Below are 22,588 nucleotides of genomic sequence, written 5' to 3'. Positions count from 1 at the left end.
GCCGCATTTGTCAGCAATAAATTATTATAAAACAGTCTACATTCTGTGTCAGAGAAATAAACAATTGCCCTAAAATGAAAAACTTTGGGAAGCAGGTTTTCTCATGGTGGCCTTTTGATGGAACAAAATGTTTTTGATAATGATTCTGCTTGAACAGGTTGTTATTCAGAATGTCAACCTTGAGTTCATTAAATAGGTGGTATCAAAGCTAGCACAAGCAATGTACTTTTATACTTGTCAATGTTTATAAACCCATGAATAATACCATTATAATCTGTAATGACACTTCCATTTAAAAAGAAAAAGTGTGGCTAGATACTTCATACCCACAACCTGTATATGAGGAGGCAATACCGCACCCCCTGCTGTGTACACATGGGTACCCGCCAACAATAACACACGATGGTGCCAAAATAAAATATATTAAAAAAAAAAAAAACATTTTATGCGTGGCCACCTTGTTTTAACTCCAGATTGAGCTAGACCACCCTGTTGCTTGAGTCTACTAGGCATTCCTCTGACTTCAAGTGTTAACCATCAAATTATTACTGCTACTTTGTGGTAAGAAGGCTGAGCATTGTGTTTTTATTGGATAGACACTTGGAGGTTTGTTTAACTGGGATGGCTGACTACTATTTCCTGAAGTGAGAAAAGAAAAGTTGCATCCATGTAGAAAAAAAAGGTAAACTACACTACCAACTAAGGATAAATGTTACATCATGGGCAGAAGGGACAAAAGTTCATTTTTACACTTCATCATTACATTTTTTTTTAGCAGTCGCCAATATGTTGAACATCCTTCAAATAACTTTGGTCACATGGTGCACTGTACTTTTGTTTGAACCATTTCTATGACAACAAAGCAAGTCCATCAGCTGAGAGGAGACATTAGGGTTTTTTTTTTTTAAAACTGTTCATTCAGTCTAATATGCGTTTACCTTTATTTAGTTCATTTTTGGAAAATGTTATTAGGCTAAATGGTTAACTGAACGGTGAAGCATGAATAAATGTGAATCACAGAATCTGTCAACACATTACACAAAAGAACAATAGTCAGTGTAATGTAATTTTGTAAATTAAGAGAGGATAGGAGATATGCAGACATGCTACTGTCTACTGTGCCTCTTCCTGTTAATGCTTGTGAGTTGGCTGTTATGTAATATTTTCAAGTGCTCTTGTCTTATTTGGTGTACACGGTCTATAAGGGATTACCCTGCTCACTCTCCCCTCATAATCTGCTGATGATGACGTTATACTGCAGCTACTGGGCTCCAGTTCTCGCGAGATTATGGAAAACAATCCAGACGTCCTCTCTCTCTCTTTCTCTCTCTCTCTCTCTCTCTCTCTCTCTCTCTCTTTGCTCCCCCCTCCTCCCCAGCCCTCCCTTCCCACGCCCCAGTGCGCTGTGGGATAGTGGCACTATAAAGTATATCCTCTCTCGGAGAAAGATAAGAAGCCCGAGACAGGAGGGGGATGAAGATGGCGGACGCCAAGCAGAAGAGGAACGAACAGTTAAAGCGATGGCTGGGCTCGGAAACAGACCTGGAGCCTCCTATTCTGAAAAAGAAGAAGACGAAGGTGAAGTTCGATGATGGCGCCGTGTTTCTGGCAGCCTGCTCAAGCGGCGATACCGAGGAGGTGCTCCGAATGCTTGACCGGGGCGCTGACATCAACTACGCCAATGTAGACGGTCTCACCGCCCTCCACCAGGTTGGTGTTAGCCTTCTTTACTTGTGACCGTCAGTCAGTACACTACCTGCACCCCTGAACATAAATATCGCTTGGCTGCTAGCAACTGCTTGTCCTGGAACACCTGTCAAATGGAAGCCATACTCATCCCGTTGTTTACCTACCTAGCACACCCGTCCATTTCGACGCAGAATACAGATAAACACACTTGCCTCCTCCGAGCTTGCTTATGGGATACTGAAATCTAGAAGTGTCCTAATTATGCACGCAGTTGTTGGAGTGCAATTGACAATAAGCAACAAAGTTAAGTGCTTCGGTTTCGGAACTACTTCTTGCTTCAGTAAACTAGCTTGGGTGTCTATCCCCAGTCAGTAGGTGCAGTCTATTTGCTGTGTTGCTGTCGTTCAGATCGTTACGTGGAACCATAAATGTTGTAAATTACAACTTAGAAAGCGCCCATCAATGTTTTTAGGTTTTACGCATAGCTTCGGTTCGAAATGCTGTGATTGAGTGATGCCAGCAGCGTAATTTAAATGTTGTCATTGATTGAGTTACTCTGTCGGGACAAAATGTATCTCACAGTCATGGCTAGACCCTGGCTAGCAAGCAGAAGTCGTTTTGTTGATAAATCCTACACCGCGATTCTGACTACTCTCTGGAGAGGAAGCTGGAGCTAGCTAGTTAGTTACAACGTCATTTGGTTACAGGTTAATGCAGTATTTGCGAGGCCCTGTCAGCATGTCACTGTTCTATAATGTTTACATTAAAGTCAGCAGTATTTTGAACATTTGTTGAAGTTTGTTAATGGAGCAATCGGCGGTAAATGACTAGCGCAGCCGTAGCCAAACGAAATATATGCTAATGCTATACTAGCAAGCTAAGCTACGCTTCGTTAGCTGTTTTGGAAAGTTAGCTAAGGTTAATTCATTCGTTTGATCAATGTAATAACAGCGTCGGCGTGTAACTTGTGGTTTACAAAACTAATGTTCAGCAACCCTGCTGTCTGACGTTTTCACCGGAACCATTTGCTCATTGCTGGTTTAGTAGTTTGACGAGAATGTCAGCAGTACCTAGCTAGCTGTTTGCCCGCTAACCACGGTAGCTACAATTATTAGCCTCTCCATTCCCACAATTAGACAGTGAAAATAACAGCGGCTTTTGGGTGTTGGTAGTCGGCAACATGCGTATACGGCCTTTATATACTAAAACAGTCAATTGTCTGATTTATGACTTTAATAAACTATCAAATCTAAGTGTAAAACGACCGTGGCTTTCATCACGGTTTATGTAGCTACAGTAACGAGAGTCATGGTATGTCTGGGTTCAGCCGGGGTTCACCCACATACAAACGTTAGTTATGCCTTGAAAACTAGATTGTTATTCAAAGTTCCGTATTAGTAATACGACGTGTACAGCCCATAGCTGAATTTTTGTTGTGGTTTTCATGTTGTGTAATGCTCCATATTTGACCTAAACCCCTCAGTTGTACTTTATTCTTCTTAGACATATAATATGCCGGAGTTTTTACTGCTTTCTGTTACTCGGCAAAACATCACACAGCATCAGCAAACCAATATTTATCATAAATACTTGTTTCAGGGTAATGCTTGTTAAATCCTTTACGTTTATAGATTGGTTAACATCGTATAATGACATTCGATAGTGTCACGTCACTGACAGAATATGTTTACAGAACATTACACTTAGTTGTATTTAACACAGACCACTGGGGAAACTGACACTGGGCTGGCATACATCTTCAGTGATGTCACCTCATTACTCATGTCCACATGTCTAGTCTAGTAAACCTGAATACATGTGCATCATGTTGCTGCATTGTAGTAAGCTTGCTTTTATGTCTGGCGTCCAAAACTCTGTTACACACAATAACCATTTTATAAGCAGGTTTTCTGAGATAGGTCATCAGATTTATCTGTGAATAAGCGCTTTAATTTTTATCAAAAACTGTAGTGACTACATTGGACAGTGTTGTTAAATCAACCGTTCGTTCTACTCAGAGTCGGATATAATTAAATCTCGAATTAGAATGACCCCCTGCGCAAACTCATTGGGTGGAAACGTTGCCTTTTTTTGGGCTGATGTCCAAGGATGAGCTAGAGTGAGGAAAGAATTTGCTGTGCTGCTCTCCAGACCTAACCATCTCTGGATACAAGAGGCAGTGTGTATGTGATGTAGGCCAACATGTGATCCCTGGATTGTGGGGTCTTACAAAGGAGTTGTAGGCAATACAGGGATCTGTGTAAAATGTGCTACACCCACTAAAGTTCCCTCAGAGCAAGTTTGCAGTGTTGGAAAAACAGTCGGTTTAGTTTCTTCTGAGCATGACCATTGAACCTGTATCTGCAATGAGCTATAGTAAGATAATCTTTTAAATGATTCATTCCAGCTTTGCTGAAATGTATGTCATGTTATTACATGAAGGCTCACTCTTTACTGGTAGCAGCAATATCATATCCCAGTGCTGGTGACCAGTGCAGGGTTATAAATACAGCTGCCGCAAGTTCCCCTAACTGGGTTTCAAGAGGATGATACTAAGTTTGGGTATGACTCAGAGTCTGTAGCTCTGCTTTGTAGTACAGGCCTGGCATAATCTCACATTTAGGCTAGAGGTTGTGTTTCTATATGAGTCATGGACCTTCTGTCACATTAAAAATGACTTGTTGCTGAACGACCTGTAAACATATTCTCCTTGGCTGTCATTTTATGGTGTGATTCACAATGCAGATAATCCATCTTTCTCTCTAGTGCATATGGTGGTTGTTAGTGATGTGTTTTTGTAAGTAAAATAATGTGCACCCCCAGGTTTTATGTATAGAAACACGCAAGCATGCCTTAATATTTTTGGTATATTCCACTCGTTATTTTTACACTCATATTAATATTCCACCATCATTCTGAATAATATGACAATAATCTGACTGATATGGGTCATTAAAGCAACATCTTCCAATTTATGTAGTTTTACATATTTTCCAATTGGAAAGTGAGATATGTTGATATTCAAGTTATAGGTGCATTTTATGGACATGTAAACAGTGCAAATGGAATATGTGCCTCAGTGTTTTTTTCTGTAATTTGAATCACACAGGCACTTGCCAGTAAGCTATGTGTCTTGTCCACAAACAAACTAGTCAAGTAAAAGCAGAACCCACATTACTTCTCGGAGGAAAAAATATACATACTTTTAAAACTTTTGAGAGACATCCAAATCAACAGAGTTTTGGATGTATTCATGTGTAAGTATCAGGATGAAGACCTTTTCAATAAAGTGGCAGACAGAATAAAAGAGGTAGGCTTTGTTAAAAGGGCTGAACATGTTCACCATCTGTGGTAAACATCTAGTTGAAGGTGAAGCGGTAGCAGCATTTTAGGGGATTGTTGATTAATTATTTTGGAATAATTCTTCTCATATAGCATGTAAACTGTAGTATGGGATAAGGACAAAAACTGCATTATTTTGTCATAATTGGCTCATTTTCTTGACTCAAACAAAGACTCTATGGAGTCAGGTGGACAGTACAGAGGGCCCATAAGTGAACAGGGGTTCAGTAGACAAGCGGAGATCCCAGCGGCTAAACTTGTCTCAGAGGGTAGCATTCCAAGTCCTGTCGTCCTAGCCCATGCATTCCTCACATGACAGTCGTTGGAAACCATGGCAAAGAGAGAGCAGAGCAGACATTCCTCAGCTGTCACTTAAACCCCTCCCCTCTAGTCATTCTCTCTCGCTTTGCGTCTCGCCATACGATGCCAAAGCCCAGCTGACTGTTGCCCACTGAGCTTCATCAAGGCAATTAGTATGGAGGTAACCAAGGCTTGTCGCTTCACACAAGAAAATCTCCCCGCTGACCCACACCTGAACTTTTTCCTTTAGTGTTCATAGCCTTTGCTGATCCCCATGACCAAGGTGACAGGGCTCAGCTTAACATGTCAGAGTAAGGTTTTACAATGAGTTTGGTCTGTTGACATTACACACCCTCATTATGGCCCTGAGTCTATGAACATTATCTTGCACTGTCTCCATGACAACGACTCAGGGAAGGTTGCTAGTCACTTGTGTTGGTGGATTTGCATGTACAGAGTGGGAGTTGCATAACAGACTGAACAGAGAAACTGTCTTTGGCAGTGCTCAGCAGTTCGAAATGAGAATCAACTCCATGAATCTTGTAATGGAACAATTGCAGAACATGTGGTGGAAGATGTTGAGATGACTTGTGTTTCTTTTTATGCAGAACAGCATCAGTCATATTAACACATTACATAATTGCTGTGGATCTCGCTACAGCCCTGATCCTGGGATTCTCAGCTGTGCCTGTGACTTGCAGTTGGCTGGTGAGAGGAGCAAAAAAGAAATGCCTTTGACATGTTCTTACTCTCCTAAAAATGGTATTGTGGCATCCTCTTACAGACCCTAAGCCTTCTGTCTTTTTGGCCAAGGGAGAAAATCCTGCCATCTCAAGTGGAGAGACTGAGACAGGCAAAATGTGTGCATCACACTGCAGTACCACAGCATCTCCCCTGTTACTCTCACCTGTTCTACTAGTCTACATAACACACATGAGAAAAGTTTTATTAAGAACTGCTTTTTTGATCTTACCTTCAGGATCTACTTGATGATAAACCTTATTTGAAATAACCAGTGTATCCAGGCATTGATTATTATTTTGATACCAAAATTAAATCCATAATGGAGGTAGTGGTAATATTGTGTTTTCATCATGCAATTAGTTAGAATGTTTTTCTTTCTTTTTGTGTAAATCTTTTTGTGGTTTGGTTTTAATATTATATTCGAAACAAATAAACAAACAAACAAATACAAAAATCCATTGGCTGTTTTCTATCTGTGCAACAAAGATCAACAATGGCTATTCCCTACTGGATAATAACCTTAATGTCTTATGATGTTTAACTTCCATATTTTGAGGATTAGGTGACATTGCTACCTCAAAGCTTTAATAAATAAACCTCCAAGATGTAACAGTGATCTTTTTCTTATGTGTAGAACCAGGGAGCCTACTGTAATTTTGATAAAGTTGATATACTATCTCAAACCTTTTCGCTTAGGTTCTGGTATCCTTCAGCTCGACATTGATAAGCGGCATTTCATTAAATTGTCGATGTAATACTACAAGTGGCCTATTCTTTGGGTACTATCATACTGGCAACTTGATCTGATGAGCTTGACCATTTTGTTGAATAAAGTACATAGCATGCTTTGGTGTGTAGAGGTGTCTGGTGGCTCTGTCCAAAGCTGGAGTGTCTTTTTTAAATTGTTGTATCCATGCATCAAGTCTCTTAGTAGTTTCTTCTGCTGACATCACCAGAACTGTACATGGGCTTCAGTTTCTACATCAAAGTAAATAACGTTGAATCGAAAAGTAACAGGATAGTATTACGAGGTGTTAATGGTAAGATGTTTCAGTGCTTAACAGTATGACTTGTATGGTCTTGAGCAGTTTAATATCAGCCCCTTTTAGAAGATGCCTGCTTTCACATTGCTTTTCCTGGAAAAGGTTGCACAAGGCTTTCAGCGTCTTTGTTATTATTATTGTCTGCCATACAGTAGCAGTCGTCTGCAGCTGCTGCTCATGCATGTCTAACATGCTGCAGAATACATTAAGATACTACTTAATAATTTATAGAGTTGAATCTAGATGCCCTAAATTGTACTTTTCTTTGTCTGGACCAAACAGCCTATTCTTGAATTTTGGTTTATTATTTATTTTATTTTCTGTAACATAATGATATCAATTATGATTTCACTTCATATTATCTTCCTGTCTGGTCTTTATTTAATATTTCCAGGGCTGGCCTAGAAAGACTGGCCATTTTTATTCTCTCTGGTTCTAAATGATGTCCTCTATACAGACTGATAATTTCATTTTCTTAAACTTTATTGTAGTATCTTGATATCATTATTCCTAATTTTCTCTACTAATTGGTTTCATAAACATCATTACAGTCTTCAGGGGACAGCAAGCAAATTACTGTGGCCTCAACAGTAGAGGTCTTTAGTTCAGTCTAGTTTAGGCAGTGATTCTCATTTGTCATCTGGTGTAACCTCACAGTGAAATTAGATAATGCAAACTCTAGTACCCCTTATTGGCCTGTTAAGTTCTGCTCATATGGACCATACACTAAATGTAAACTTACAACTACAACTTCCTGGTTAAAGCTCTTGCATTTCCCTTGGATAAATGATATACATGATATATAAATATCAAAAATATTTTCAGAAGTTACAAAGCATAAATGTAAAAATTCAGAATACATGGTGTGTTTTCTGCTGTGATTTTGAAAAATGTCTTTTTTTTAACCATATCAAATCACATGAGTAATGTACAGTCACACCTCATTTTGAGATAGGAAATGTGTTAGTTTAGGGTGACAACGTAACTCTATATCCATATATGTGTAATACCTTTGCTTGTATTAATTTATGCAGCTTTCTGTTTTTGCTTGAACTGACAACAAAATGCAGTTAGTAGACCCTTTCCCCACACATTAAAGATCTGTAGTTGTTCTCTTGCTAGTTGCACATAAGTGTTTTATAAACTACATTAAACCGTAGTAAGCTAACAGTTTAACCCCTCTTAACATGTATTATTCTTGATGTCTAGTGTATGAAAGACTTTTGCTTAATATTTGAATAGCTTTATCAGAATCCCAGGTAGATAGCTCAGTACTGTTTTGCACCCCCTAATACAACTAACATCTAATTTGAACTGATTTTACAAGTTATTTACTGTACACTTATAAAATGACCAGTATGGCAATGGATTGTAATTACATTTGGTTGGTTTTGCTCCTCAAGAAATGGGTATATGTGGATTTATATTATATTTGTCAAGTTTCCTATACAGACAGAAATACCCCCTGTGGTATATGAAAACCTGGGTGAGAATCGTTGGCTCAGTGAATATTTCCAGACATGTGAGGATATTGCTTGAACATAATTTTCTCGAACAGCAGTATAGATCATTCAGTACTAAAATGTGGTTAGTGGTGAACGCAAGCACTAATGTAACTTCAGTCTGCTTGATGACTGAGAGGGTTAATTTTAGAATTGAAGAAGAGGCACATTTTACCTGTGTATAATTGGCAGGTCTGTCATTGTCAGGCTGGCCTCTCTCACTCTTTTCATTCAGCCTCTCTACCAACCCCATAATCAACAGCAGGAAGTTCTGGTGGTGTTTGCGCGCCAATGCTTTGCAACATGCCAGGTCATCTGCTGATTGTGACATGTCTGTGTTGTTTCCCTGAAGACTACATTTAGAGAACAAAATTACCTTTTGAAATAGACAGCCACTTTGAAGCCTCAGTTTGTAGTTATCGAACAACGGATGTTTTTATAAAACAAACATATACACTAAATATATTACATTATTTCCTCAAATCAAAACTGAGAGTCCTTTACAAACTGGATCACTAATATTAGCTCAGCTGTTGCTGAGGTTGACACACATGAATAGAAGCCGGTTCTCAATTACAGGCTTTGTAAATAATAATATGCATAAACTTGTGGTGCCTGTCATGTATTGTTCGACCAGTTAAGCACAACGTTCACATCCAGACATTTAATTGGATACTTTCAACAGTACACTAGCCTAAATTTGTTATAAACACACCACATCACTCACCTGAAGTATCATTGTCCAGTCTCATTTCAGGGATGTGTCTTGCAGCAATTTACAAGTTTCTTTTGTTAGAAATTTACAAGTGTGACAGGAAAACAACATTTACACAATAAAAGCAATGCACGCATAGAATGGTCTCTGTCCTCTAATTTTGTAATGGTTAATGAAGAGCTGTATTTGGAGAAAAGCAATTTGTATTAATATTTAACATTGCAAATGGCAGCGGGGCAAAACAAAGTTTGATACCAAATGCTAGTAGAAGCCTTGCTCATATCAAAACCTGGTGCCATCTGCAGAGGAGGTAAATAAAGGTTTGGGCCATTGTTTTTAAGGATTATGGTATGCAAGTTAAATTGCTTGATAAATGACCCATAAAAACAGCTGACCTTTCTTGAAAGAATTATACATTTTCTTTTTGTAAAATTGCAAAAGGTTTGATCCACCCTAATCTAAATTAATGATATGCATCTCCAATGAATGTGTTTAGAGAAGATGTATCAGGATAAAATGCTTGAGGCATCCTCACCAGAGGATCTGCAGGAATAAAGGATCTCTGAAGTATTTCGAATGAGCGTTGCTGCAGGTTAGAACTGGTTCACCCGGGGTCGTAAGGAGAATTCCTTAGTAGAGGAAACCTGCTGCCACGTATATGGGCTCAGCAGACTAGACTGCACCACAGTAGACATGGACTTGACCTTGCCCCATTGTGCATTTTATGTTGCGCCCCATCAGACACTCTATGCTACAGTGTTATTGGAGTGAAGTCATGGTGATGTCATAGCAAAACAGCTTTAAGTAAATTTTGATGTTGAACCAAATTATCCATGTTTTATCTCCATTTGCTAAAAGTGTTTCGATGGCGTCAGTGTGTGCGCCTCTTTCCTTGTTGCTCATCTCTTATGCGTCAGGGTATTTCTCTGCATCATAGGGTTTTGAGGTTGAAGAAGAATCCTGCCAGGTGCTTTCACAGATTAATGCCTACCACTTGCTTTTTGTCTGCCCCCACTTTTCCAGGCAGTGCATAGTATTGACCTGCTGTGAAATGTTTGTGGGATGACTTCAGCTCATTTTTTTTCCTGTCCTGTGGCACATAGTGTCTGTCTTTTACTTAAGCCAGGTCTTCTTAAAGCCATCCCACTGTTGTTTGCTTGGCAGCAGTCACATGTCTCATGCTGAGTGTTTTTTATGAGCTGTTTTTGAACTGAAAACACCTGGAACAGAGGTTGTGAATTCCTCATTGTCTTACAGAGCAGCAAGTACAATTAAGGCAGAGAGCGCATGTCAATTTGTTGTCTGTGCGAGGGTGAGGTTACATTCTTTCTGTTTACTCTCAAAATGGTTGCATCTTTAGATGACAAAACGAGAGGCTAAAACATGGCTGCTGTCCCACAAAACAAAATGTAGACTTGTTATTACTACAATGGACTAAGCATAAAGTGGCATGCATATACTGTCAGTTATGGCTTCCACCTTATATTATGATAATCTGATTAACAGCTAAAAGCCATAATTTCAAGATATATTCTTTTGTTTTTTCTTTGCCAAGAGTGACCATGATGTTGAATAAATTCATGGGGTGCTGTGTACTGTTTTTGTGATCAAATGCATTTGAACAGTACTCTTGCAGTAGAGGCATAGCAGTGCCAGTAAATAGACCAGGACCAGTCTTTAGTACTTTGATGTGTCAGTCAAAAATCCTCGCTTTGTGTTATCTAGATATGCTTCTTTACTTGCACACTGTAAGAAGACATGTAATGAATAGATGGAAATATTTGTAACCAAACTGATCACCTATTAATTGCAGGGTAGCTGAAAGGCATTTTAGGATTGGCTAAATCGTTGTTATATTAACTAGTGGCATTGTACCTGTGGTGCCATTATACGATAGCATGAGATGCTAAAATCACCCAGCATACCTCACAACATTTGAATATGGACATAAAATTGTGCCTAGCAGATAGTCAGGTAATGTTTCTATTCATTTGGCAAGTTTGGTGGCAATTGGGCTTGTGAAGGGTGAGGAAAATCCGTACAAACGCCCTCCTGTGCTGCAACATCAATCGGACGGACAGACACAGAACGTGCATTATGTAGTAGGATGACGATGATGAAAATGGGATTTATTTGTCAACACTGCTCAGGACAATCACAGTTTCACTGCTTGCCCGTTAGGGCGTTAGGTAAGATGATTATTAGAATTTGCAGCCACTGCTATGTCACATAGTCAACACATGTTTACCATAATCTATCTCTCACAAGCGTCTTTAGCAGTGGCATGCTATTTTAATTAAAGAAATCAACTAATTCTGTTGAAAAACAGGTTGTATTTTTTTGTGCACATTTTGAAAACAAGACTATTTGTAAAACAAGACACCTGCATATAGTCTCTCAAAACATTGTAATGAAAAAGTCATCACAATGTTTTCAATATGAGTCACATGTTTTATAGAGCATAAATGTCAGGTCACTGAGTCCGATTGAGCTCAGATGTTAACAGACTGTTAAATGAATAATTAATGAACCACAACCTCTCAGGATGCTCTATAGAGGATTAAGACATTGCAACAATACTGTGCTGAGATTGAGGCATTATGATAAATGGAAATAAAAAAATTCTCACGTCTTGACCATCATAAGCGTTCTATTGGATTGTTGTTCTTCAGTAGACAAAAAATGATGACGACAAATTGCTATTAGATCAGATAGTTTAATCAATCTGCAATATTCTGACTGCCTAAACCTGATAACCGGGGTTATTTGTCAGTTTGTGAAACACTTGAGTATATGGGTTTGAGAGTAAGGATGCATTGATTGTGTATAACAACTTGGCTGATAGCCGGTGCAAATAATGGTGTTACTGTCTGTTTCTTTATATAGTTTTTTATGTATCCCTTGAACAAAGAAGTCTTCATTATATAAATGTAAAAAGTAGTTTCAGTTTTAAGGTTTTTCAGTCTGTCATCACGTTATCTTTTCACACAGATTCAAACATACAGAATTATGAAAAACCTTTAATATCACATGACAGACAAATCACTCTACCACTGCCACTGGTGAAAAGATATCCTATATGCAGGGTGGGTGCTTGAAGTCCTTGAAAATGCTTGACTTTCCATGTTTCAAGGTCTGAAAAGTACTTGAATTTTAGTTTAAGTTCTTGAAAGTGCTTGCACTTCTAACTCTGTGATGTGGTTTAGGCTGTTATTTATTTTTCATATTAACTCTGCCACGTTAGATGCCAAGCCAAAGCTACTTAAAGAGAGGTGAATCATTTTGAAAAATAAAACTTTATGTCAAAAAAGAAAATTAGCAGGTGCTCTCAGGTCAACTCCAAGTACATTTTTATCTTAATCTTTGGCTTTGTGTGAGTGTGTCTGAAGAACGCCAAGTGTCTTCCCTTTTTCTTTTGGATAAAACTTTGTGTTCTCCTTTACTTTTTGCTATTATGAAACATCATTTTAGATGTTTATAGTATAATACAATGTACATCATTTTGATAAAAGGGGAAAAATCATCCTGAGTAGGCCTATATGTATTCCTCTAAATATGTATTTTACCACAGCGATAAGGTGCTGTGCTGGAAAAATTTGAAAATAACCCTTAAAAGTGCTTGAAATATGCTTGAATTTGACCTTGAAAAATTTGTGCAAACCCTGTATATGCCTTCTTCAATATTCTCTGATATCAGCCAATACCAATGCCAATCTGATACATCAGTGCATCCCTGTTTGGGAGGTCATATATTCATGTGGATTATAAGTTAACAACAGACAAAAACATTTAAGACAAAACTTGTTAAAGAAGTCTATTTGGGACCAGAACTACAATTGGATCTGGGAAAGGTCATTTGGTTTTGATGCGCTCATCATTGGCTTAGATACCCAAAACAGTTTGTGTGCAGTGCTTAAGTCTCCGTTCTGTTAAAGGAACAACCTGGCAACATCAGCTTTTTAGGCGTCTGCACTTTGTGACTGCCTTGATGCAAATTACTGATCAACAACTATTTTCATACATGGTCACTATTCTGTCACGATCACTGTTACAAACGACCATGATTAAGAGGCTGCATTGGCCTGTTTGTCAGAGTGAAAGATTCCTTACGCTGTGTAGTTGTAAGCTCATTCCTAAAAGGGTTATTGCTTGTCTTTCCTCACTGATGTGGTGATGGTAGGAGGGATCAGGGTGTTGGAGATTTCAGGCAAGAGAGGAACAGGAAGTGGCTGTTTATTTTTCTCATTTCCTCTTTGAGGCTCCACTAGTGAGCCTGCTTCTTCCACTAGCTCTGCTTCTATCACTGCAGCTAGACCAACGAAGATGTACATACAAGCATGCACACAGCTAACAGCTGTGTACTCCGCTGTGTGTAATAAAATGCAGATTTCAGACATGACATCTGTGTATACCATTTTATACATGTATAGCATAACTTCAGTTTCAAAGATAAATGTCCTCTGTCTATTGAAAGTACTGCCATTGACTGCTTTTACTTGAACTGTCTGTTTTGTAGATGAAAATCATGTATATTCATCTAAATTTGGTCAGTCAATTTTTTGTTTTTGTTTTGTGTGAAATTGTATGAGCAACTGCAGCATTATCATTACTCTGGTAATGATCCATATTTGTGCTGGTAATGGCCATAGAATGTTACAGTGCCTGCAGGGCATGCGCTGGCATACGCACTATCCATCTAACCTCTAGAGTTCAGAGGTTGTTGGTATGAGCAGTGACACAGTGCCAGTACACAGGGGGAGAGGACCATACTCAGGGCCTGTTTAGCAGAGACTGTCAGTGCCTGCTGACTGAGCTATCTACTGTCCTGTGAATAGTAGCCTCCACATAAGGGTTCTATTATATGGAAATATCAACAGAGGATGTATTCTGCCATCTTTCCATGGCTATCTGACCTCTCTGCCTCTCCCCTTCTGGTGCCCCCTCTTGCCTTTGGACCCCTCACATGGAAACAAACTTGGCTCTTAAGTGGGGCTATTGTTTCGGCTGCTGAACAAAAGCCCAGGTGAAACATACAGTTACGATCTTGCCGGCATTTTCACCCCCCTCTTCCTCAATCCTGCTCTTCTTTTTCCTTGGGAATCCCAGGGCCATATATGGTCGTCCTCAGTAGCTCCAGCAGCACCAGCAAAAGCACTGAAGGCAGAGGCTTTGTGTGAGTGTGTGTTTGTGTGTGTGTGTAGTCTGGTTACAGCTCCCAACAGGGCTCATCTAGTGGAGGGACCCAGCTGGTTGCCCTGTAGCTGTCTAACCCTCCCCCTCATACCCTCTGGCCTCCTGAACCCTGCCAAATGCACAGGAGCCCTGAGCTCTTTGTCTTGGGTGTAAACACACACTTACACATTACGTACACTACCTCAAAGAATGATCATTCCCACTACACACACTCTCACTTGTACACTTTCATTCTCTTTTACAAATTCAATTCATTTTATTTCCAGTCCCTCTCTTTCTAGTACACAAATGCACTCATACTTACATGCAGGCGGTAAGAAGGAATTCCTTTTGTGGAAGTGGCTGCGCGCCTCTGAGCTGATGACGTAGCCTATGAGGAGTGGCTAGAGCGCTGATGCCTGAAGCCCCAAGGCTAGGAGTATTACTTATCTGGGAATTTCTCCACTGGTATGCTAGTCCAGGGCCTTTCTGCTTACTGACTAGGTGGTTTCAGAGCAAAGTTGTACTACTAGAGGGGGAGGGTGAAAAGTAAAGCAACAGAGAGACCAGTTCTGAGATCCAGAAGAAGCTGCTTTGTCGTCTACAGTCATATGCAAAGCAAAGCATATAATGTGGGGTTTTTTTTTTTCTTTTTACTGAGCTTTAAATTTGGAAGCTGTAGCTGGAGTTAATATATGAGACATTATGTTGAAAAACTAAAAAAGTTTTTATTTTGTGCTGGCAGTGTTTAGAAGCTTACATCATAATAAATAGGAGTAATAGTGTTTTGGGTTTCCCGACAGATACAACAATGTCTGGCCGTTAACCTCTTCCCTCACACATAAAATGGAAAATGACACTAGTTTTCTCTGAAGGCAGCAGACAATTACAAGGGATGCCATAAATTATCAAGTGAATTAGATTTTTACCTCTGCCAAGGAGGTTATGTTTTTGCCGGCGTTGGTTTGTCTGTCTGTCTGTCTGTCTGTCTGTCTGTCCGTGTGCAAGATAACTCAAAAAGTTATGGACATATTTGGATGAAAATTTGAGGAAATGTTGATACTGGCACAAGGAACAAATATTTAAATTTTGGTGGTGATTGGGGGGGTACTGATCTGCCTTGGCGGAGGTCTGCGCTCTTTGAATGCTTTTCTAGTTTATGAACTTGTTTTATTTGCTTTCTTGGAGAAAATAGAGTTATATTACTTTTCTTATCCACACACCATAGTCTGGATTTGTGAAGAGTACAGTGTCGCCTGTGGATTTGTATCCTCTTTGATCCAAGCCAAACTCCTGATCACAACTGCAGTAAGAGTGGCTCAGACCTTCTGAGGTCTGAGGGTTTGAACAGCTGCCCTCCGTACATCCCTGTGATAACCTCTTGATTTGTTGTTTCTGTATTTTTACATTCAGTGACTGCTGCAGAAGCTGCTGCCATCTCTGTGCAGCTTTCTCATCACAGCTGTTTTTCCCAGAATTAATCAGAATGAAAAGTATTGACACTGAAGTCTGTTGATTATCAGGAGGAATCTGACCATTGTTTCTGGAAAGTCATCGCTTCTGAGTTAAGAATGTCATTCTTCAGTGTTTTGAGTACCACAAACAAAATTCCTTTCACCACCAATGACAAATACAACCCAAACCTAAACTATGTGTACAGACCGATAACACTCAGGGGCAAAATATTAGTTTCGATTGTGTTATTGATTTAAAAAAAAAAAAAAAAAGTTCAACAGTATGAGAAATATAGTGTATGTTGCTAAGAATGTTGAAAACTATAAACAGGGCGTAATACGTGTGTGTGTGTATATATAGAGATTGATGTATTACTTCATTATACATATCCAGTGTAATTTTTTTGTATTGTAAATGTTAAAAATCATGTCAGGCTTGATTTTTGTTGCGTTCTTATCGATACAATTAATTTTCTGGGGTAGGGTCAAAGGATTGTAAATTTGGTTTTGTTTTCACTACTCATGAACCGGTTCTTGCGTATCTTGGAGATGTATTTGTCCATTGTTTTTAAAGATTATGAGGGGTTGGGTTGTTGATTTTTCATATTAGTCTTATCAATAAGCATCACAGTAACTGTCAAATTGTTTTTAAAGTTCAAGTCTTTGTTTAAAGTTTTGGTTTTGATGGTTTTTTTTATGGTTAGAACCTGAAACAACAGTAGCATAAATTATAAATTATAAATAAAAAATGTAAAAATGACAATAATGGCTTCCCTGATTGAGTATTAACCTTTTCTGCTTCTGATTATGACTCTTTACCTATATTGTTGGTGGCATATATTTGAGCAGTTTGTGAATTATTGATACTGTCTGTCTGCCACAGCCTTTTGCTTATTTGGCCAATAGTATATATGTGTATAATTTCTGTACTGTATCAAATAATATTGTTGCCATTGAATATAGTTAATCTATGAACACACTATGCTGTTTTGGCTGCCCATGCCATAGAGTTCCCTGTCAATCTTGGCTCTAAAAGATGCAAGAGCTTTCTGCAGTGTGCTTAAATTGGCCATCTTGGGATGCTACTAAAGGAAGTCGAGGAGGGGAGGGGTCCTAGAGTGCCTCCTTGATCTAGAGTGCCGCTAAATTAAGCCCGGAGCTCCTTGCATAAAGGGCCAGTTAACATAAACCTACCCCTTGTATACACAGCAGCCGTAGTTAAACTCATTTATCACAACAAGAAGGGTTTAGTTTTTCACGTTCTTTAGCTGAGGTGTCAGATTTGTCTGTTTGACTAAGGATGTAGTAGACTCATGAGTTAATTTCATGTTAACGAAGAGTGAAGCTTGTGATGACTAGTGTAATGGTGGTAGGTGCTTGTAGTTCTGTGCTCTGATAAGTAAATAAACAAATCTTGTAGTTTTTCATTTGTTTTTGTCTGTCCCTTCTGTAAGGGAATAAGAGGCATCTGGATGTACATTTCCAACATTAGTCTATGTGGTGTGAACATGTTAAGTCCAGTCAAGCCATCTAGTCAGGAGAAGGAAGTAACTTTGCTGGATAACTTTATATAGTTCACATAGATACAGTCCTCTGGTTTTTGTGATAGATAATACATTGTAAGAATCACTTAATTTGAATATGATGCCTAAGATAGTACCTCGAGATGCTCCTTTCAACTTCAGTTTTTAGATGTTGTCACACAGCAGTCTTTTTACGCTGTCTTCAGGGGCTGTCTGAGCAACCCCTGTGTGCTTCTGAAATGAAGTCTTTTCTCTATTTATTTATGTTTCTTCCAAAAGCCTGACAAGGTCTGAACTCATGTTCTCCTTTTGGCTTTGTCGTCATGGTGACAAACCATCGTCCTTTCTGAGGTGCATGTCGTGTGCATTTTTGGGCTCACTCTGAGAATGGCTTAGCCCATCTTCTTTGCGCCGCTAGCAGGGAGTAAGGCTTAAATTCCTCCATATTATTTTAGGATTAGAGGTCTATATGATGGCACTGTATTGTTTCTGTTCTAATCTTCACCATATTTAACTCCGCTGGTGTGGGGCACTTTATTGAGTTAATCTGTTCATAGTGCCTATAAGCAGCCCTGTCTGGAGTCTGTGAGGAAGGACTTTGTTTTCATAAAGACCATCTTAAAAGCCTTTAAAAATCAGGATTTGACTGTTGTTTTTATCAAGCAAAGCAAAGTCTCATAATGTTTGAATATACCAATACTGTTTTTTTTTTTTTTGTTAGGCCAGTATTTGTGTTTAATAATAATAATAATAATGGTTTAGATTTGTATAGCGCTTTTCTATGAACACATACTCAAAGCGCGTACAGAGGATCCATTATTCATTCGCTCTCACATTCACACTGTGGTGGTGGTAAACTACATATGTAGCCACAGCTGCCCTGGGGCAGACTGACAGAAGCGTGGCTGCCAATTTGCGCCTACGGCCCCTCCGACCGCCACCGAACATTCATACACATTCATACACCAGTGTGAGTAGCAGCACTGGAGGCAAGGAGGGTGAAGTGTCTTGCCCAAGGACACAACAGCACATGGACTGAGCGGGATTCGAACCGCCAACCCTTCGGTTATTGGACGACCCGCTCTACCATCTAACATGTCTTCTTACAATAAAAGGTAATAATTGTGGCTGACTAAGAGGACAGGTTTGTCTTTCCTGCTTGTTCATAAAGTGGTGCTTGAGGCTAGTTCTTTGGGACAAATACAAGCTGACGTCCAGTAACTGATTGTGTTTATTTTAACGTGCTCCCATCAAAGTACACCCGCTTGTAAGTACAGATGACACATTTTGGGATTTAGAGCCCGTGTTTTGTTGAGCTGGAAAAGATGAGTCCTGTGTTGTGAAATTAGATACTAAGTGGACTGTCACAACTACCAGGATCAAACTCCACAGCTGGATCCTGCTGCACTGTGCATTTGTATCATATAAACAATGAATCCATTATGGTGTTTCTCATTTACAGCACTCAAACCTGACATCAACCTGATATGAAACTTATTTCAATTTTCAGTGTTCAGTCTCTCCCTGTGAGAGAATAGTCTTACTATGTTTTGTTTTGTTTTTTTAATCCTCATAGGACAACATAGGATATTTGACACCAGCTGGCCACTACTGAGATTTTTTCATATCAGTTTATTTCTTATTACATATCTACTGGACTTCTCAACACATACCACAGAACCTAGTGGACAGACAGAGCTCTTTTCAGAACCTGGTTGCACTTTAAACAGCATACATTAAACTCTATCGACCAATCAAATGGAGCATCCTGTTCCCATTGATTAGGTTAGTATTTGATTTTTTTTTCTTTGCTGTTACGTCAGCTTCCCAGAAGCCTGAGTTTCCATTAGAGAGGACCTTTTTATCAGAAATGGTGACGGGGACACATCGGTAGTCTTGCGTAGTACACAGTCAGGATACATAGAATGTTCAGTATACTGTGGCATCCAGAGATTTTTTTTTTTTCTGTCACTGCAGCAAGCCTGGCTTTGTCAATTCATGTTTAACTGGGTTACCCCAAGGATAAATTAAAACCTTACACATTCAAGTATGTCAGGCATGTATACAAGGTGTAGCTTAATATTGAATTCTTTATTTGGATTTGGATGTATTATTTGGTTCGGTGTTGAACTTACTCTAAAATTCTCTGGTTTCATATTTTTGTTCTGCTTTTCTTCTTTTTTCTGTTGTCTAGCACCATCCATCTTCTTACCTTCGTGCTTGACAAGGCCTCCACTCTTCTCCCCCTCTCAGAAACACTGGCCAAACAGGTTTAAATGGCAACGTGTCTGCTTGAGAGTGACTCATTAGAAATCTTTCACAGCAAGCAGAGTACAGATCCTATATGTCACTCAGAGGCTGATTGTGGTGTGTGAGACATAATTATGCCCTCATTGTTTCTTAGTATGACTTCAGTTAATAGTTCCTTCCACTACCATTTGTGATTGCTTTGCCTGTGGTTGGATGGAAGTTCTTGTGTCTTTGTAAAATTATTTTAACCATAGGAATAAATATCAGGAGAGTGTGAGCATAAAGGCCTGCTGTCATTAAGGCCTGTTGTTGCCTTGCTGCCCCCATATCACATACACAGGTGATGTTTAGGCAAAAACGATGCTCTTCTTGCACTTTTCACACTCTTGATACAGTTCTAAACTCTAGCACCTGTCCGCCATAGACAATTACTGCCATTACAGGATTACCTTTGCTGGTCCCCAGTAGCTTCTGGGCGGAGCCAGTCGTTGACGACTGGTGACGCACTGAGGAAGGAGGTCACATCCACCAGCACTGAGTTCGCCTTAAGGGGCTTGTTTCCATTCTTAGAAAAGGAGAAGACTTTGAAGAGATAATAAGTGTGTGGGCTATGACTGAGGGGGAGGATTTATTTGAGGGTATGGAGGACAGTTTTCAGATGAGACATAAAAAGCTTCAACAGTCCTCTATTCCATGTCATTTTGCAACACAGATTAAAATATGGACTTGGCATCAGCATAGCAGACTACTTGTAAAAACTACCTGTCAAATCAACCAAAGGGTAACTACTTAAATGCTGGGTGTTGCACATCAGGCAAATACAGGGAAAACATGTGAACTCCACACATAGAGGCCCTGCCCTGGTTGAGACTGGAACTCAGGACATTCTTGCAGTGGGGCGATAGTGCTAACCAGTGAGCCACTGTGTTATTAGATTGGACGATATACCATAGTAAAAATAGCACAAGATTTGCGTTGCACTTGGAGTAGGAATACATACTGGGGCTATCATTTATGACCGAGTTGCTCCATCATTGTCCGCAACTCATGAGCTCATGAAGGTGACATTTCACTGAGTACATTTCCATCTGCCATGTAAAAAAAAAAAATCAGATGAACCAATTTTAACTATTATTCTGTCTGCATCTGAGGAAACATTGTCAAAGTGTCTGAACACCTACACACACACAGACACACACACACATACATACGCACCAGCAGATAAGCTCAGTCAGGCCTTTGTAGGCGCTCTTCAGCCCTGGCCATGTATGGCTTGTACACGGCCCAAATTTGGACAAGGATTCCAGCCAGATAGTCGTGTGCCCTGAACGTGAAGCCTATGTGTGTTTGTGTAATTGTGAGTGTATCTGTTTCCCCTGTCAACTGTTTTTGTTGTCATAGCAACCAGGGGAGCAAGGGAAACAGGCCCAGTGTTCAGGGACGGTTGTGAGGGGTTGAGGGGGCAAAGTTTGATTTTACTTGTCTTTATGTAATTTGTGAATCTGTGATTCCAGAGGTCCATGCATTTTGTAACTGCTAAAAACTAGGCTTAGCTGGGTTGTATATCAGCAGAAACACTCTACAAGCAAGGTCCTCCTTTCACTTAGGAATTTTGTTGCAAGTTAACTTATTAACCCCAGGCTTTTTCTGTGTGTCCTATCCTGAGTGAAGACTGCACACTGCTTCTCCTCTCCTGTCTTGTTTTGGATGTTGAGGAGAAATGTGACCTCCTTGACCACTTGCTCCTCTGAGGCATATGGCAAAGTAAAGCTGATCTGTGTGTTCCTCCATACGCATACCTGAATAATAAATATCTGTTTAGTCGACAAACGTAGATAATAAAGTCCAAAAATGTCTGCGTTGATCCCACCAAAGCTCTATGTACACATATGTAATGGCAATTTGCACATGGATTACATATAAAGAGACGTCTGCAAAAAAGAACATCCTGCATAGTTTTGTTGTTACAAGAGAAAATCCCAGTTGTCCAATTTTTTTATTTTTTCAGCATTGTTGAAATGCAGATATTTTGGAGGTTGTTGTAATTGGATACAGAATCAGTGATATATTAACTAAGCCTATGCTTTACCCTCATTTAAAATAGCCTTTCACATATGATTATAGTGGTTAATTGATTCAGGTATGCCTCAGAGTGCTTTCGTTTGCTCTGACCTAAGTCATACCTCTAGGACTCTAGCTTGTCCCCCACTTGGTGCCAAAGAATGGCACTGTTCATAATAATTAGGATTGATAGGACTGAAGAGCACATGTGTGTGTTTATTGTTTCGTTACTTTTGTGGATTTAATTTAGTGATTAATCAGCTGCTTGGTGTGAGAAGAGAACATACTGCATGATTGTGTTTTGGTGAGCATTTTGGTTATTTTAGTTAAGGGTTAGTTTTTAAAAGCAAGGGCTTTCTAAAAAAGAAGTGTCTTCATTTTGGTTCTAGCAGGTAAAAACATCTTTCCTCAACTCTACTTGTCTGATCACAAGGTTCTCTGATGTTTAGTTTGAAGTTAATAGCATATGGGACAGCACCTCCATGCCTCCATCAGCAGTACTATGCTATGTGGTATTTCAAGCACCCCTGCTATGTGGAGGCATTTTGGGAACGCTACGGCTGCCAAAATTCCCCAACAATTCTGAATGCATGCGGCAATCTGTCAGAGGCTGTGCAAGGCTCTCTCCATGCTGTTTGTAAATATAGCTCATCCTACTGGTATGATCTTAAATGCATATGCTTGTATGTGTGCATGTATGTGCACACATGAACAGGCATACATCTAGGTGGGTGATGCTTGTTGACTTCTTTCATTGGACTTACCAGTGTTCTCTCTCTTCCCCTCTCTAATA

The 22,588-nt window shown here is 39.5% G+C and overlaps 1 protein-coding gene across 8 annotated transcripts in view; it reads left to right on the top strand.

Moving 5' to 3' along the window:
• The first annotated feature begins 1,375 nt into the window (after nucleotides 1-1,375).
• Nucleotides 1,376-22,588, top strand: part of ppp1r12a (protein phosphatase 1, regulatory subunit 12A) — a 58,296-nt gene continuing 37,083 nt past the window's right edge. For 4 of the 8 annotated variants that reach the window (XM_030149224.1, XM_030149222.1, XM_030149225.1 and 1 more), the window contains exon 1: nucleotides 1,377-1,710. In XM_030149224.1, coding sequence (XP_030005084.1) covers nucleotides 1,474-1,710 — 237 coding nt within the window. In that variant the 5' untranslated portion in view covers nucleotides 1,377-1,473. Of the gene's footprint in view, nucleotides 1,711-22,588 lie in introns of all 8 variants that reach the window. The other 4 variants (XM_030149227.1, XM_030149221.1, XM_030149228.1 and 1 more) reach the window with 3 other exon arrangements.

This window comes from Sphaeramia orbicularis, chromosome 12, assembly GCF_902148855.1.
Source record: "Sphaeramia orbicularis chromosome 12, fSphaOr1.1, whole genome shotgun sequence".
NCBI lineage: Eukaryota > Metazoa > Chordata > Actinopteri > Kurtiformes > Apogonidae > Sphaeramia > Sphaeramia orbicularis.
This window is presented reverse-complemented; position numbering and strand designations above follow the sequence as displayed.